The sequence below is a fragment of the Pinus tabuliformis genome, chromosome 3_2, assembly GCF_031772625.1.
Source record: "Pinus tabuliformis cultivar Carrire ecotype Pingquan chromosome 3_2, CPIR1, whole genome shotgun sequence".
In the NCBI taxonomy this organism is placed as follows: Eukaryota; Viridiplantae; Streptophyta; class Pinopsida; order Pinales; family Pinaceae; genus Pinus; species Pinus tabuliformis.
The window spans coordinates 776789575-776808973 of NC_142302.1; the positions used below are offsets into that span (position 1 = coordinate 776789575).

The window sequence follows — 19399 nt, forward strand, 5'->3', positions numbered from 1 at the left end:
TCATGTCAACTGCTCCATTGACCATCTGCGCTGAATGTCAGTGGCTCCACTGTCTACCTGTGTTGAATGTCAACTCCAACACTAGCTACCTGCGCTGAGCGAGTTTGGACAAGTGGCAGACTCATTCCTCAAGGTGTCAATGCTCAGGAAGCTTCCAAAATGACACTTGCCTCAGGGAATTCGACTGGTGATGAGTAAGAGGTTCCAAATCTCCAAGTGGAAGCAAGAACCTCCAAGTGGACTCAAGAACTGAGAGAGGGAGAGGACACTAGTCAGATCTCAAGCTGACTCATCCTCTCTCCAAAATAACTATATATAGATCTCTCCTCCATGAGATCTAGAGGCTGGAATTTTGTTATTGCAAAGAATTGCTGTTGGTTTGAGACTGGAATCATTGGGTGCTTAATGCTTTGAAGGGGCTGAAGATAGGAATTCCATTTGCTGGGAAGGAGATGCTGGATTGGAGCCCTCTGGGTTGTATCTCTTCCTGAACCTTGTTATTCATCAATAAAGCTATCTTGGTTTCTCCTATATGCTGATGTATTTTGATGTATGAATGTATTAGTGTATTTGGTTTATTTCTAATCCTAAACTAGTTATGAATGTGAGTATCTATCTTTGTGTAGTGTTCTTCTCTTGTCGCAAGTAGCTGTTCTCTTGTGATCTTGCAGGAAGCTGTAGCTGGATAAGCAGGAAGGCAAGTAGCTGTGAACACCCAAAGAGAAGGGAGATTGGATCGAGGGACAAACGGAAGACACCGGTAAGTCTATTGATTTCTCTTCTTTCACATTTCATAAAGGAAGAAACCAGTATAGTTGTACTCGTTTGTTGCTAAGGCACTGTCACACCTTAGGTGGATAGGATCATCCTGCATAGGCATTTTTCCCCACAAAAAATTGGCGACTCCACTGGGGAGAATTTGTTTAGTCATTTTATTTGTGTTTCCATCATTTGTTTACTTCATAGACTTGACAGCAACAATCGAACTGCATCTTTCCCGGATGCAAAGTAGAAAGTTGCTGCTTTGATCCAGTTGCTGGACTTGTCTATGATCTGAACAATGGATTCACAAATGATTTGATGATCCTTGTGATAGATCTTAGTAGCTTTCAAAGCATCCCTTTGATTATACCTTGCTTGTGTTTCTGATTTGGCCTGAAACTGTTGATTTTTGAGCAATTTGTGACCCAGAACCGAGGAGAAACAAGAGTTTCTCCTTCAGCGCAACTGCTGTGAAGGCAGTCTGCATTTCAACGCAGGTCCCGTGAAGGCTACCTACGCTGAATGTCAAATCCTCAGTGTTGAGGTTGCGCTGAACCAGTTTGGCCTTGTGCAGCTGGGGTTCTCTGCTCTCTGTTGCCCTGTTTTGATCTCTGTTTTTGCAGCCTTTAACCAGCATAGGTACCAGTCAGATAACTCTTTTTCTTTGCTTAGATTCCACCTCCTTTTGTACAAAAAGACTGTGAGTGTTTTTTATGTGTTTGTGGCGTCATTTACAGTTTTCCTTTGCATGAGTAAAGTAGTCATCCTGTAGCCTTTGATTCAGATCTGATTGACTGTGATCTTAGAAGAGAGTTCATTGGCTGTTTGCAGATTGATTATACATTTACTTTTGCTTATTGGTTTGAATTTGTCTCTTTTAAGTGTCAAAACAAGTCTTTATTTCGAAAATCGTTAAGTGTTGTAATCTCTTCTATCTTCTCTGATTTCGAAAAAGTGAACTTGTTTGTATTGATCATTTAAAAGCAAATTCAAAGTTGTACAAAAAGCTTTCTTTGTAGGCATAAATACTAAGAAAGGGGAAAACAAACACCTGCATTGTGCATTTTGAATTTGATAGTTTGCATGTTGGATTTAGGAAAAGTGCATTAGAGTGTGCTGATTGCTCTTTGAGAAAAGATGGTGTCTTTCTTTTCCCTTAGTAGCTAGGATTTTCAAAGTTGAAAAGATATAAAGCTTGCTTATCATCTTTAGACTGCATTTAGGAATTTGTATCATACATCTCGTGGTGAACCTTGAAAGGAAAACTTTAAAAAGATCAACCTAAAATAAACTGAATGAACCTAACAACGCTTTGTAACATAACGCACAACATAGAGGTCTAGGCTAGAGACGTGTTCCGGCGTCGTTAAGCCTAGTGACTGTCGATCTCGTGGAAGGTGGGTGATTCCTCCTGAGGGACGATAGCGCTAGTACAAATTGTGCTCCCACGTAACGTCGCGTATATATTGGGGGACCCCTATAGGCATATATCCTTTATCCTTAGGAAGCCGTGTCGGCCGCCCTACTGATCGCAATGCAGTGAACACAACATTCACGAAGATCGGCCGCCCGTACCTTAAAAAGTATTCTGCGGTTTTGAGAAAAGTTTGGCACACCCTCTGCCTAGAACTCCAGAGCAGTTTCTTTTGGCCTTTTTCAGACTCTATAACAGAAAAAGTCCATCCGAGCATTTGTCACTTCGGGCTCGTTAAAACATCGAAGGAGACTAGAGTCATCTTTAGCTTTTTCTCGACTCTTTAAAACTGAAAAAGCAAGTTGTGTCTAAAGCGTCGTTAAAATTTATTTTAAACGGAACAATCACCCTTTAATTCTTGCATTGATCTTTAGGTTGAAAGATGGAGCACACCAACCAAGGAATTCCCCTTGGTGGAAATCCTAGTCCCTTCTCCTCTTGGGGAGATGTTGGTGCACCCCACATGGCCACATTGTCGCTTCCAGGACTGACAATTGGCCTGCCAGTTTGGCTCTTTTCAACCAATGTCGTTCAGAATGTCACCATTCTTGAACAGTCGAGTCAACAGTCAGACCAGACCAGAGTCGCCCACCAGCCTTCTACTTCATCTTCCTCTCCTCCTTCCTCTTCGCTTGACGGAACTGGTAAAACTAAAAACCAGGCTCCTAAGGAGAAGAAGGAGAAGAAGAAGAAAGAAAAGAAGAAGAAGGAGCCGAAGGCGATTGGGGGCAAATGAGAGTCGTCTGACAAAAATCCACACACAGCACTGACCAGGCCTAAATCGCCATGCGTCATATGCAAGGGAGACCACTTCCATAGAGATTCCTGTATCCCTCGAATACTAAGGGACTGGTCTCCCCGTTTTCACAATTGGGTAGCATCAACCTCTGATAGCCATGTTGATTGCTCACCGTCAACTAGTGGGAGTGAAGCCCCAGGACAAAGAGGGAAACTTAGATTTCCCTGCAAACTGTGTGAAGGTGATCACGCCATCCACCGTTGTCCCTTCTTAGATGAGGCTAAAAGAGTTCTAGAAGATCACCTGATTTTACGAGCGCAACTTCCTCCTGGATATCAAAAACTCCTGCCAAGTCCTTCACTAGTTGAGAACCCGGCTGGCCCACCCAGGTGGTCAGCCGAAGCACCTATCATTGAAGATGAATCGTCTGGATCCATGCCTGACGAAAGTTAAAAGGTTGATACGGCAGTTGACCCGGTTTTTCCTTCAGAGGCTCTATCTTCGAATGATACCATCACAGAGGAGAATAAAGACGACACCGTCCAAATTCTCTTCATTAACACTGACTCTGATGAACAAGGGGGCAATGCCACCATTCCTTTATCGCAGGAAGGAAGTTCATCAGAGCAATATCCGGCCATCTACTCGGTCCCACCACCAAGCAACCTAGTTGTCTCGTTCGACTGGAACCAACTAGGCAGACCCCGGTTGCCAGCCAGTATACCATTCAGAATTATTGTTCAAATATACAGAATGGTAATGGATGGCACTATCGTTGATGAGGGGGCATCTGTGAGTATCCTTTCCTCTATTTCTTGGAAAGCGCTTGGTTCGCCAGCGCTTTTACCTGAAATGAGAAATCTATCAGGTTTTGATAAAGGAACCAGTCGACCTTTAGGGATCCTCCCCAATGTGACTATAACATTGAAAGGGAAGACCGTTCAAATGAACGTGATGGTCGTTCAAGGACCCTTGGATTATAACCTACTCCTTGGACGAGACTATATATATTGCATGAGAGCTATAGTCTCCTCACTCTTTAGAGTAATGTGTTTTCCGCATGAAGGAAGAATGGTCAAGCTCGTAGACCAACTTTCGTTTCCCGGATCACGCATCGCAAATAGTCATGTACCATCCCTAAATGGTCTATTCATGCAAGAAGTGTCTCAACCCACGGTCCGCCCTCCTGATGAGTGCGAGTAATCCGGGAGGATATGACTGGAACCCAGGGGGCATGCGTCCTGGTCTGCTTCGGCAGAGAAACTTTGGGTATAGAGTAGGTTTCCGCGGGAGAATATGACCAGTCTGTACCCCGTCCATAGAGGAAGAGGGGTTATTCTAGAATAAGATTCTTTTGTCAAAGCTACGTAAGTTGACAAGAGTCGTCACTCACCTTTGTCTATTTCGGTAGACACTACCGAGGAAGTGTTTTGTTTGAAAGATTAACGAGACAATCTTTGGGTAACCTGAAAGAAGTAGGCCTCTCCCAGTGAAACGAAAGTTTTGACGGAAATGAAGTAGAGGTAACTTTGAAATCATACTTTATACTTGGGGGCATGCAAACCTTTTGGAGTGTTAGCAAGGGGCGGCTATTTATTTTTAAAATTTTTAGGACCTCTAACCCTTTAAACTCGTAGGATTAGTCGTTTCCAAGCTTGCATAAAAAAAGGATCCGGAGCAAAGCTTAGTGAGATGAAGCTCCATAAAAAATAGAATCTTGATAAGACACTCTTATCATATGACTGGGTAATCGAGCAGTTTTAGCATAAAGTTCATGCTCGTTAAAAAATAAACATAAGAAATGAGCAAGAGTTTCCTGCAGTGTTTAAGCTCATTTTAAAATAAAAAATGAACCTACCCGGTAAATAACCATCGTGAATGTAACCTCATCAGCCATTAAAGCCTTGGTCGTGTTTGCACCTGTCACCTCCACTTTTCATTTGGCCGATCGTTCACCTCCATATGATTGTTTACCCATTTTGAGGAACAGCTGCGAAGAGTGATTTCACCTAGCCATCCTTGTGACACTGCCGTGATTGGAAAATTCCAACCTGTACCTGGAATCAACTGCTAACCCTGTTTATCACTCGTTCCTCAAAAGATGAGTCTTCTTTAAGCTCTTTTCAACTGACTCGTAAAATATGAAAAGATTACCGAGTTTTGGCCTTCCAGCTCGTTAAATCGACCGGAAGAGCTATCCCTCCTCTAGATTTTAATCTTTTTGGACCTGAGGGATTATTGCACAAAAAGATCGAGCGCTTGTTTTATTCGGCTCGTTAAAACTATCGAAAACTCATCCCTTCTGTATTGTTTTATACTTTTTCGGACTTGAGGGATTAGATGACGAAAAAGGAATTTTGGAGTTGACTTTATGTATCTTTTCAGACTCTCTAAAAATGAAAAGGACCGAGTTATCCTTGTCATTAGACTCGTTAAAATTATTAAATAGCGACAAACTTGTCTTTAGACGAGAATGAGTTTCACTATCGCTAGGCTCGTTAAAACATAGCGATGGGCTTGCCGAAGGGTAGGTTATAGAACAAGCATATGTTATCCTCCTCAAGCTTGACAAAAATAAAGAGGTACTGGTCAGCAATGACTGGGGAAAAATTGGGAGAAACTAAAGAAAACTTTGATGGTAGCAAGTCGCTCTTGAACATGACACTTTTCCTCCATACCACAATCAGGTTGGGTTGTTTCATTCACCGGTCACATCACCATGGTCTCGCCATACCATCCATATTTGGGGTAATGCTACCGATCCATCGCATCAGTGTCACCATATGTTCAAGAGAAGTCGTTCAGAAAGAGTCAACCATGTCCCATCCACTGCCGTACATTATCCTTCATCCATTCATGACCGCCACCCTGAATCATATGTCACAGATGGTTTTCACCTCCATTAAAATCATTAGCTCCGTTCCGTGTCACTGATGTGGGATTCATTAAGGCCCTCCTATGACGGATCGCTTCTTGTCGACATCAGCTCATTATCCAAGAAGTTGATCTAGGAACAACCCCTTCAGTACTTTGAAGCTTGCATGCCTCAATGGCAAGTTTCTCACTTCCGGCGACAGGTATACATCAATGACCTTCGACCGAAAGATTTTGCGTGGTGTTCGACGCCAAGTCCTTTATTCACACCACGTGAATTGTACTGCAGTACCTTGAGGGTCATTATCATTATCGGTGATTCCTCTCGCGCTTGTTAACGGTTTACATCATTGACCGGTCTTCAAGCGATGTCTTTCCATGTTCGACTTCAGAACAATTCTCACATGGATCGACTTGTACTTAGAGTGAAGATCGAACGAGTTTGAAGACCTCGGATCTAGTTTCATCCATCTGGGCTGCGATATATATTCAGGAAAGATAAAGACATTGACATGTACATCATTGCAGCAGATAATCATCCTACTCAAAGGATGATAATTTCATCAAAATTATCAGTCTATCATCAGACGATTGTCTGTTCTATGTACAGAAAAATGAATTTATAAAGCTGAGCATGGGAATGCCCGCCTCAGCTAGATCATGAAAGCAGTATGGAAAATAATGTATTGTATTGTATTGTATTACAGGTCTCCTCCCAGCATTGGATGAACTTCAGATCCCCCTAATAAAGCATTTCGCCCGATAAACAGCCTCATACTTTAGGGGGCAACTGTTATAGACATTTTTGTGCCTTACAACATTGAGCATGAAATTTCCATAATCTAAGGGATCCAATGTCCCTAAACATGTTGTTCCTACCCCTAGAGGAACAAGGCTAACAAACCACAGCAATTCACAAAAGTTCTCCACCTGAAACTGCTCAAAAACAAGTCAATTCAGGATCATGTCAACTGCTCCATTGACCATCTGTGCTGAATGTCAGTGGCTCCACTGTCTACCTGCGTTAAATGTCAACTCCAACACTAGCTACCTGCGCTGAGCGAGTTTGGACAAGTGGCAGACTCATTCCTCAAGGTGTCAATGCTCAGGAAGCTTCCAAAATGACACTTGCCTCAGGGAATTCGACTGGTGATGAGTAAGAGGTTCCAAATCTCCAAGTGGAAGCAAGAACCTCCAAGTGGACTCAAGAACTGAGAGAGGGAGAGGACACTAGTCAGATCTCAAGCTGACTCATCCTCTCTCCAAAATAACTATATATAGATCTCTCCTCCATGAGATCTAGAGGCTGGAATTCTGTTATTGCAAAGAATTGCTGTTGGTTTGAGACTGGAATCATTGGGTGCTTAATGCTTTGAAGGGGCTGAAGATAGGAATTCCATTTGCTGGGAAGGAGATGCTGGATTGGAGCCCTCTGGGTTGTATCTCTTCCTGAACCTTGTTATTCATCAATAAAGCTATCTTGGTTTCTCCTATATGCTGATGTATTTTGATGTATGAATGTATTAGTGTATTTGGTTTATTTCTAATCCTAAACTAGTTATGAATGTGAGTATCTATCTTTGTGTAGTGTTCTTCTCTTGTCGCAAGTAGTTGTTCTCTTGTGATCTTGCAGGAAGCTATAGCTGGATAAGCAGGAAGGCAAGTAGCTATGAACACCCAAAGAGAAGGGAGATTGGATCGAGGGACAAACGGAAGACACCGGTAAGTCTATTGATCTCTCTTCTTTCACATTTCATAAAGGAAGAAACCAATATAGCTGTACTCGTTTGTTGCTAAGGCACTGTCACACCTTAGGTGGATAGGATCGTCCTGCATAGGCATTTTTCTCCACAACAAGGAGGATAGGTCATAGACCCCCAAAAGTTTACTAGTAGTTAGGAGGATAGGCCATAAACCCCCAAATGTTTACTAGTAGTTACGTGTTAGGTGGGTTGTTACATTCCTCTAAAATACAATAAAAAAAATCTAAATAGTACATCAATTCTTTATAATCACTCCCATTTTCATATCTACTCCCATTTATACATTTTCATGCGTAATAGTTTTATTTATACTGAAAAAATATCAATCTAAACATATACATTCATATCCTCTGAACTAAAAAAAATCCAAGCAAGGTTCCAACTCTCCCTATCTTATATAATTCCTTCAACTTACTAACTAAAATAAACATATATATTACATTACATGAAAAAAAAACTCCTTGTAAATGCACTTGTAATTTTCTAGAAATTTGACAATCTTGAGAAAATAAATAAAATTATTTAATTTCACGACAATGAAGAAACCAATTTTCTCACAAAAAAAAATTCGAAAACTTTTGGAAGTCAATTACTAGCTTGACTTTGAAAAAAACACCTGCAATAAATGTCCCTCAATAGTGAACTCCATGTTAACACTTTGAGCCAGCTCAACATTAGACCAATGCCATACCACATTAGTTTCCATGTTAAAGTTGTATCACATCAACCTATGATTATGCTAAAAAATGAATCCTGAACCATTGTCACGTCGTTCCATTAAAATAACATGTATACCCATGCTAAACTAATCACTAGTACTTTGTGTTTAATTAAACTAATCACTAGTACTTTGTGATTAATTGCATTCCATGCTTGCTATTTTTCCATAAACAATTTCAATATGCTAAATCACAAATTACCTTTGTTTATTTTCAATTAATGATTTTCTAAGTTTAAGAGCATAAATGTATTGGAAGTCAAATTTTGTATGAATCAAAATGAAACAACACATTCTTTTAATGGTCATGTTTGGTATTTCCCATATTAAACGACACAAATATTATTTGTCAATGTTAAATAATAAATGAACCAGTTGATGGAATGAAAGTTGATGGTTATCTTAGCTATTATTACTTTATACATAATTAATGGGAGTGTGTCTTTTAATATAGTATTGCTTTATATCTAAGATGTTATATTAAATTAGTATAGATAGTACATTATCTTTTTTTTTTAATCTACGACAGGGCCTTTTCTATTAACATCAACCAGCAAAACTATATACAAAAACAGGGATTCTCCTCCCGCCCCGAAGGGAAACCAGGTAGGAGGGCCACCAAAAGTTAGAAGTTATCAACATAAAGCTGAGACAGTACACGATCAAGTTTAAAACAAAACCTTCAGTCTACCTACCAGCTGGAACTATTTCCCTATCATCTTATGCATTCCACAGCCTATGCCAAAACTGATTCTATTGGTCCTAACAGGTGAAATTTGAAAGCAAAACAAAGACATATCAATCATCCATGATCTCCGGTTTCACCTCTTCCTCGCGGTGCTCCTTGGTTATCAGCTTCAGAATGTTTTGGATATCCTCCAGTTTTCTATCCTGTTTCAGAAGTGCGACGTGCAGACTCTTCATTTCCTCTTTCAGGCTCGGGTACCCTTGCGCAATCTCTGTCATTTCTTCCGCAATATGTTCCATTGCTTTGGCTAGAAGACACTTCATCACCCAATATATATGCAGGGCTTGTTTATACTGGGAGAGGCGACCCTTGGTGTTACCAGGATCCGGCATAAGAGAGCTCCATTCATTCATCTCAGGGTCCGAGGCCTCCTCCAGGACTCTCTTTACCAAATTCTCTATAATTCTTCTTATCTCCACATTGCCCTCATTATTGTACTCACGCTCTGCATCTCTGGCCATCTGGTTCATAGTGCAACGACCTCTTTTCCGTTGGTTGGGAGACTGAGATTCAGAATCATAGTCGCCAGCATGCCCGGTGCTTCCTTGTCCCCTACTTCCTCTGCCCTTGCCTCTCTTAGAAGGCCGACCACGGATGTTACCCTGGCTACCTTGTCCGACCTTGAACCTCCCTCTCCTCCTGCATTCCTCCTGCATATTCCTCATCTCTCCTTCTCTGTATATTCCCTCTTCTGCCGTCACCTCCTGATCCTTCCTCCTGAACCTCTCCTCGCTTTCCTTTATGCTCTGGTGGTTATCAGTCCCCTGAGAGCTATCGTCCTCCTGTATCCTCTGCTACCTTGTCGTCCTCTTCCTTCTGTCACCCTCTTCGCTATTTACACTAGCCTGCCTGTCACCCTCAGCCATAGTCTCTTGCTCTTTATGAAAACTGTTTCCAGGAAATTTACTCCAAGTATCAACCGCCCTCGCCACCTTGCATGTCCTTAATTTGCTCGCATTAATGTCTATTGCTAATCCCTTTAAATTATTGCCACCTCTTCTGCCCGCTACCGCCTGATCGCCGTCATGTCCCATCCCTTCTACTACCATGATGATCTTGGAACCATGTCTCGGGATGCTCTCTTCACAGTAATCTCCCTTCACATCCTTTATTATGATTGCCCAAGAGTGATGCTTGTACTGACAAGCCCTACCAATTATCATTAGGCTACCTGGAGTCCTTTCCTCCACCCCAATTGCGGTCTGTTTGTATCCTTTAGCATATCTATACTCTGTCATTATTGTCTTGGTTGGTGATGGAAATTAATTCCTCCCAACGAGTCCCTTCCAGCTGTGGTGGTCATATGCTATCCACTTTGCCATTCAATTCATTGCAGCCCCAGTTCGCCAAGTAATCAGCAGCTCTATTGCCTTCTCTCCTAACATGATGTATGACCTTGTACTCAATATGATTCATTGATTCTGCTATTTCCTGGATGAGGCCCGCCGTCCTCCAACTTCTAGCCACCTGATCCCAAGCTTTTCCATTATTCAATTTTCTTATTGTTTCTACAACTAGAGTTGAATCCCCTTCTATTTCTAGATTCCTGTAACCATTTCTTATTGCAATCTTAATTCCTTGGTACGCAGCCATGAATTCTGCTTCATTATTACTCATCGTGCCTCCTCGGTCAGCATAAATCCACCTAGTTTGGCCTTGACTATCTCTGAAAATCCCCCCGAATCCAGCAAGACCTGGATTTCCTTTTGATGCTCCGTCAAAATTAAGTTTGATAAAGCCTGCTTGAGGTCGGATGAACACCGTTGGACTTTGGTTCTGTATAATTTGGGGTTTTTGCTGCTAGGGATATGTTAGCCTCCTATTGCAACAGGGTTTCATCTTTCATGATTGACATTTTTACATGCCAAATATGTCATACTTTGCACGTTGCAGTGTTCCATATTTCCACAGGATGCCATGAAGTGTGCTAGTTCAATGCCACTGCTATATTCCAATTTTGATGATTTGTTCCATTTTTGAAGAGTTTTCATTTAAGGGAGGTCCAAACAGTCTAATCTTGGTCACCCTAGGTTTCAATTTCATATTTTAGAATATAGAGAATGCATCTGACCAAACAATTTAATCTTGGCAGATCTGTAGATAGGTAGAGAATCAAAGGGACCCAACTGCTTAATCTGGGCCCTGACAGAAATAAGTGTAGATTTAGATAGGAAACATTCAAAAAGAAAAATTGTAAAGCTGGGTTTGCAAGTCTAAGTGCACCCAAACCAAAAAGAAGAAAAAATGTTAGGTGAGCAGGCTGGGTAGGTAGCTGTGAGGTTGTAGAATGATGACTTATGATCAATTTGGTGTTACAAAGTGTTTTATCTCTTCAGATCACAATGCAGACAGTTTTTCATTTGAAGGAGCTCGAGGTGGACATCACTAACTCCCCCTTCTTCTAATTCCCCAAGTCACTTACTAATTTCCCCAAAGAGGTCAAGATCTGCTTGGTTCCTCTTAGTTCATCATTTTCCATGTCATTTGCCTTAGTGGTGATCTGCTTCGCTCAAGGATTTCATTTCTTTACAAATTCTTTTCCCCAAAATTAGCCTAAGGTCCCCCACCTTAGCGCTTTCTTATAATTTCCATATTAACTACTAACTCTAGTATATAACTCCCCATCATTTTTTCCCCTTCCCCTACTAAAAAAATGTATATAAAACTCCCCTATGTAAATATCCCGCCCCTGGCAATATAGCCATATTTCTTTTAAGTCCGGGGAAAAACAGTCCATCTGGGGCTATTTTTAGCCCATCCGTGTCATAGCAGGATTTAGATGACACCTGGTCATGCTAATAACCTCCCCCCCTAGCCCTAAAACCCCTCAAAAAACCCACACTTCGACTTTATCTTAAGTTTTTGTGCATAAATACATTAACCCGCGCTCATTAAACCCTGTAACCCACTTTCCCTAATTCTAAAGACCCCCACCGCGCTATATTTAAATCGGAATATTCCTGCGAATATCCCCGCCCACTAACCTGCCGTCGCCCCGTCCTTTCCGCCAGCCGTCCAATCGTCTTGCACCCAGATCAACGACTGGCGGGCCTTCCCGTCTCCCAACGCGCCTGAAGGTTAGCGTCCGGGAGATGGGCGGTATTGCCGCCATACTCCCGCCACATGTCGCCTTCTGGGCTGTGGCGGAGCCCCTCTCTCCAAAACCGCCCAGGTGCTAAGGCGATGCACCCAAAACCATTTACCACTCCTGCGCAATGACGTCACCTGCCTGTGTCACCCCCCTGCCCAGTCACCATGACACGTCATCCGCCTGCGTGGCCCTCCTGCCACTGTACTGCCGAGTCACCCTGCCACGTGCCCTGCCACCGTGTCATCTGCCGTATTGTCACTTCACCTCCATACGTGATGACGTCATCATGCTGATGTCATCCCGCCACGTCATCTTGCTGACATCATCGCTGACATCACCCACCGTACAAAGTCCCATCATGCTGACGTCATCATCAGTTTTTAGTGCGAAGGGCGAAAATCGCACTCCGGAGCCCTGGAATCAGTTTCTGAGGCAGTTTTTGCCGCTGGATAAAATAGGCCGAAGTGGGGAATCTTTTCATTACGCAACCCCTAGCAAGCCCGAAAGGCGCCGAATGACCCGTTTTTATTCGCGAAGCATTCAGGAAGGAGCCGAAGACAGTTTTAAGGAAGACAGAGCCAAACAACGGCCATTAAATGCTGATTTAATGCATAGCACATCAGAACAGCATCCCAATTTATTGTCAAAGAGTATCAGAGAAGGAAGAAGAGCCAAGTAGTATCAGTCAAGATTTTCTAGGGGCTCGAAGCACATGAGCATTGATGAAGCCCCCCAGAAAGTCAAAATAAGAGGTGTAAGCCCGTCCTTTCCCTCAAATCACAGTTAAAGCTTTAAATGCAGACAGACAGCAAAGAAGCAGAAACCCATACACATTTATTGCAGAAAACACTGCACCAAGCCACCGAGGACTACATCATTTACTCAGTTTTGATACGGCCGCCCTCAGCGCAGCCCGAGATATTTTCATGCATTCATTTCTGATAGAATTAGGTCAAATTAATCATTTTTTATGACCTGTTTTAGGTCAAGATGTAAAAAAAGTAGTTGTAGAGAGTTTTTCCCCTATATATACCGCTCTCTACATTGTTTCAATGGTTGGTCAATTGAGAATTTTCACTAGAGACTCGCATTGTATACTTGAGTTTTTTCTATAACCAAAGATTGCTGAAATCTTGGAGAGCAAACTGCCTGTTGTTAATGAATGTTTTGAAGAAATGAAGATGGATTTCTTGTGCTGCAACCTGAAACAATAAGTGCATCTTACCTCTGTTTTATTGTTTACCACTGTCTAAATAGCAGGAAGAAAGAATAGCTTAGAATTTGTTTAAATACACTCTATGCTCAATTTCTGCTATTTCTATATGTTTTCCTCTGAATGAATTGGTTATGAATATGAATTCCTCCTGGCTCATATTTACCCCGATTCACCTGTGTTTGCCAATTATCTAGGGATTCTTTACTGCCCCTAGGTAGAGCTCTGTTACCTCCATCTGTTAAGCTGATTGAGATATTCTTAACTGCCTCTCATTACTTAGCATTCTTTCCATCATTACTACCTGAAACATTGTTTCATGCGCAGCTATCTTGCTCCATTTTTCCCTTATTATGACCGAAGAAATGCACCAGCAGTTCTCCTCCTCGACTCCATGCCCAATGGTTTGAAACTTTCAGACTATGCCTTGCCTCTCTACCTGAAAATATCAATTTTCCCACCAAAAACAAAACAAAAACCCTCTGAACTCAAAACCTAGCCTAAAATCCTTTTCAACAAAGCTAAATCTGAAAGAGAGAGCCCTCTCTGATTGCAGGTGGGCGAGAACCTGCAGTCCAAAGTTGGTCTGTGGTTACCTCGGCTGTATCCCTTTTTACAACCTGGGGACAACCTGAGTGATAACATAATGGTGACTCCATTGGGGACTTTCCTCAGTTAATTTCACGAAGAAGGTTGTAAAAATCCGTAGGAAAAATCGATTTTCTAATTGTTGTATATCCCTTAAAACTACAGATGAAGCCTGAATTTCAGCCAGGAAGCCTTTGAAACGGTTCTTGTTTTGCATTTACAGGAGTAGATAAAAGCTGCTTCAGTCAATCTTCATGCTAGTTTTAAGCTATACACAGCCATTCCAAAATCTGATCTGTCCCTTGTTAATTACAAAAATATTCCCATAAAAATACCCAAAAAACAATTCGGAAGATGGCTCCCAAGAAGAATCCACGATATACAAGGTCAAATCCCGATCCAAACCCTCCAGCTGTTTTTGAAAACCCTAAAATAATCCCGAAAATCCTTAGAAAGCAAGAAAGACAGGAAAATTTCGCTGATAAAACTCCTGAAATAGCTTACCCTAGCTGTATTCTGACTCCTGTCAAGGTTTCCTGTTTCCCCTAGTTCATCATCTACATCTCGAACTCCTCCTTCCACACCTTCATTAACTGCACATACTACCACTACTGTTGTTTCCAGCGTTCCAGTTACTCCTGTGATCCCCGTTACTCCAGTTGTTCCATTTATCCCCATTGTCCCACTTATCCCTGCCAATATGGCTAATAGATATGCACCCCTACAATTACCTACTAATGCTGGGGCTTTACCTCAAGAGTACCAATCTAAAATCACATATTTTGATAGTACTAGCCCTTTTACTGCCATTCAGCAGACCAAAAAGATGCAAGACTATTTTGAAAACTACGAAATAGATGATGATAGCGTGAGAATGAGAATTTTTGTTCAGAGTCTAACAGGTGATGTGAGAACTTGGTTCAGATCACTCGCTGCAAATTCCATAACCACCCCAGATGAGCTTTACCAATCCTTTACTAACAAATGGGAGAAAAAGAAAGACCCCTTGCACATACTAGCTGAATATGATACGATTAAACGAGGTCCTCAAGAGACTGTTTTGGAGTACTGTGCAAGATTCAATAATGTTTACAACGCAATACCATAGAACCTAAGGCCTCCCCCTGATCTGGCCTTGTACAAATTTCCGGATGGTTTTGACCCTGATATGGCATATCAGTTAAAAGAAAGAGCTCCTCAGACCCTTGCAAACATGCAAAACGTTGATGTCAGTGTTGAGGCTAACTTAATTGCCAAGAGAAATAGAGCTAGAATGGAAAGAAGAACCACCTTTAAGGAAGAACCCTCAGCCTTTGATCAAAATCTTTATGCTATTATCAATGGTCTACAAAGGCTAGGAGAAAGAGTAGAAAATGTTGAGAGAAAAGCATCATGGGAAGGACAACAGTCCAATACCATAAGGAATCCAAATTTTAGGAAAACTCAGAACACAAATGCTGGTAGGTCTACCCAAGACCATGACATAAGACCCCCTTTTCAAGACAACTATGTTGAAGGATCTACTTCTAGTGAAACCATAGAGGACACTCACATGAACCTGATTGATCTAAAGGGTGAGCACCAAACTGTCCTATCCCAAGAAGACCAAAATGAACTCGATTACAATCAGTTTCAAACTAAATCTGGTGATTCTTTTGATTTTAAACAAGGATATGATACTGCTGTGTATGAAGTACACAAAAAATATAAGCTGAGAACTAGGACCATTGACATTTCGGAACCTAGTAAAACAAAGGATGGCAAACAACCCAATAAGACTAAAGGCAAGGCTGTCATAACAGAACCCGCTGATACAAATGTTCCAAACCCACATCAAGTGACTGTAGAAGACATAACAAAAATACAACCTTCCAAAGATCAGCCTTTGCCACCTTCTTCCTCGAAAGAAAGCTCGAACAGTGTTCCAAAAAACTTTCCTGAAACTAAAAAACCACAAGCTATCAGTCCTCATAACACTGATAAACAAGAGCAAATCGCAGATAATTTAAATGAAAAGGAAAAAACTGCCTTTATCAACACCAAGACTCCATTGGAAAAACCATTTAATTTAGAGGCAGAAATATATAAGTTGAAAATATCCATCCCCCTCTCAGAACTTGCCAAACACGATGTATATAGGCAACAAATTCAAAGGTCACTTCAAATCCCAGAAAACAAGGACGATGTAAATGTTTTGGATGATTCCCCTGAACTACTGTTTGGTCCAGAAGTTAATGGAAAGTCAACATATGGACCTATTACACCCTTTTATGTCAGTTTGCATATACATGACAAAGTTTTACACAATGCTATGTTTGACTCAGGGGCATCGCACAATCTAATGCCCAAAGCAGTTATGGAAAAACTGAACCTTGACGTTACAAGACCTTACAAAGACTTGTACTCATTTGACTCAAGTCAAGTGAAATGTCTAGGCCTCATCAAAGACTTGTGTGTGTCCTTAGTTCAATATCCGAATAAGACCATCCTCATGGGTGTAGTTGTCGCTGACATTCCACCAAAGTACGGTATGCTCCTATCAAGATCATGGGGAGCAAAGCTCCAAGGATCCCTTCAATTAGACCTTTCCTATGCCACCATTTTAGTCTTTGGGCAACCAAAGAGACTGTATAGAGAAACACTCATGAAATATGTGGTAAGTAGTGAGAGCAAGCCATAAAATTTTCCCATTTACTCAATCCATTCCGATATGGATTCCTTTATTTTGTTTAATGACGACACAAATTCTCCAACCAAGAATGAGCCCTTGGCCCAAGAACAACAAGCACAAATCAATGAAGAACCGGTTGCACACACTGATAAGACTGTCACAACAGTTATTGCAACCAGCATGCAAGAAGAGCCTCCCCAAACAAAAATTTCAAAACTGCCCAATCCTAAGTTGATTGACACTTTAGGCATCAACCACAAGCAAGAAATCACATGGTATTTAGAATTTGATGGCTCTGTTAACAAGTTAGGAGCCGGGGCAGGTGTCTGGATTCACAACACATATAACAATCATGCAGAAGGCCATGCCTACAGACTGAATTTTAAATGCACAAATAACATGGCAGAGTATGAGGCTCTGCTGTTAGGCCTTAAACTGCTCAAAGCACTAGGAGCTGCTAAAGTGTCTATTTTAGGAGACTCCGATTTAATCATACAACAAATGAAAGGTAATTTTGTTACCAATGAAAATAGAATGAGAGCCTCTAGGACTACTGCCACTAATATACTCAATGCATTCACTGAATTCAAGCTTGACAAGATTTCCAGAAATCATAACATTCATGCACATAGCTTAGCCACCTTTGCTAGTACATGCAAGCTTCCTTTTGACCCAAACCATCACTTCACAGCTGAAGTAAAGCATAGGCCCGCTGTCCCAAATAACATCATAGATTGGCAAGTGTTCGAAAATGACGTCCAGATTAATAATTTCCTTACCCTTGAGCATGAATTTTCAAATATCAACATTGACTTGGATGCTATGACAGATCCAGAATAGCAAACAAATGAGAATCAACAAACAGTAACAGCTGCAACAGCCAAACAGATCCTGAAACCAACTATTTTTGACAAAGAAAACATAGAATAGCTGAAACAAATACACTTGGAAGAAGTAGACAAAACAGAGGCAAAGATCATTGACTTAAAGGATAATTTTCTGCCTGTTGGTCTAACCCCATTAGAAGACATGTTCGACGCCAATGACGTTCCTAGAAAGCATAAATTGCAACCCATAAACACTGATATAGAGGAACACAACATAGGGACGAAAGAGAATCCAAAAATGATCAAACTATCCAAAAATTTACCACCTGATCAAAAGCCCAAGTACATTGACCTATTCAAAGAATTCCAGGATGTATTTGCTTGGAGCTATGAGGATTTGAAATCCTATGACACCTCGGTGATCTAGCACACAATCCCTTTAAAACCAAACCAGAAACCCTTCAAACAGAAACTTAGAAGAATTAACCCTATGCTTCTTCCACCGATTGAGAAGGAAGTAAAGAGGATGTTTGAAGTAGGTATCATAGCACCCATCAGATTTTCTGAATGGGTATCCAATCTTGTTCCTACGAGAAAAAAGACAGGCGAAATCAGACTTTGTGTAGATCTCAGAAATTTAAACCAAGTCTCCCTAAAAGACCATTACCCTTTGCCTAAAATGGATCACATCTTGCAGAGAGTAGTGGGATCATCTAGAATTTCTTTGCTAGATGGTTTTTCAGGTTTCAACCAAATACTTGTTCACCCGGACGACCAAGACAAAACAGCTTTTACCACACCCTGGGGAACATTTAAGTATGTGAAGATGCCATTTGGTCTTAAAAACGCTGGTGCAACTTTTCAACGAGAAATGGACATTGCATTTGCCAAAGAAATACATGACTTCCTAGTTGTTTATCTTGATGACTTGACCCCATTTTCCAAATCTGATGAAGAACACCTCAAGCATCTTAGGCAAATTTTTATGACATGTAGGAAGTATGGCATTTCCTTGAATCCCAAGAAATCCCTATTTGGCCTCAAAGAAGGCAAGTTACTTGGCCACATTATATCAAAAGATGGGATCAGAATTGACCCTGAAAGAACCCAAGCCATCCTCCAAATTCCATATCCAAGAAACATAAAAGAGCTACAAGCATTCCTTGGGAAAATCAACTTCCTAAGAAGATTTATCCCAAATAGAGTTGAATTAATAAGACTGTTAAGCAACATGTTAAAAAAGGATGCCAAGGTAAGATGGTCCCTGGAAACCAAGCAAGCATTCAAAAGTATCAAATCGGCATTGACACAAACCCCTGTACTCACCAGTCCACAGTTTGACAAAGATTTTATCATATTTTAATTTGCATCTGATCACACAATAGCTGTTGTCCTTTTGCAAAAGGATGAATAGGGAGCTGAAAAGCCAATTGCTTTTTTTAGCCGAGCCTTAAGAGATGCCCCTTTGAAGTACCCAATCATGGAAAAACAGGCCTACACACTTGTTAAGGCCATCAAGGATTTCAGAGTGTACATTTTATGTTCACATGTGATTGCCTATGTCCCACACGCTGCTGTAAAAGAAATATTGACCCAAGAGGGATTAGAAGGCAAAAGAGGCAAGTGGATTGCAAGCATCCTTGAGTATGATATAGAAATAAAACCAACCAAGCTGATAAAGGGACAAGGTTTAGCTAAATTGATGTCCGAAACAAACTTTCAAGCCCTAGACATAAACCAGCTGGACAATGAACCGGAGCTGGTGACTCCACAGATCAGTGAGATATTTCTGCAATGCCCTTGGTACACTGATATTTGCTTTGTATTGTTAAACCTATGTGCTCCCCCAGGATTGTCCAGAACCAAGAAAAGATTTTTGAAAATGAAGGCTTTAAAGTTTTGTGTTATAGATGGTGCATTATTTTGGAGAA

General features: G+C 41.2%; 1 protein-coding gene across 1 annotated transcript; it reads right to left on the reverse strand.

Annotated features, from left to right (window-relative positions):
* Positions 1-10377: 10377 nt before the first annotated feature.
* On the reverse strand, positions 10378-10695 carry LOC149182929 (uncharacterized). Its single transcript, XM_089414728.1, has one exon. It carries the CDS (start codon positions 10693-10695, stop codon positions 10378-10380), a length of 318 nt encoding a protein of 105 aa, XP_089270854.1.
* Between the last annotated feature and the right edge of the window lie 8704 nt (positions 10696-19399).

Bases quoted from the DNA above. Each gene is read 5' to 3' on its own strand.
- LOC149182929 (XM_089414728.1), bottom strand. From the start codon at position 10,695: ATGAGTAATAATGAAGCAGAATTCATGGCTGCGTACCAAGGAATTAAG.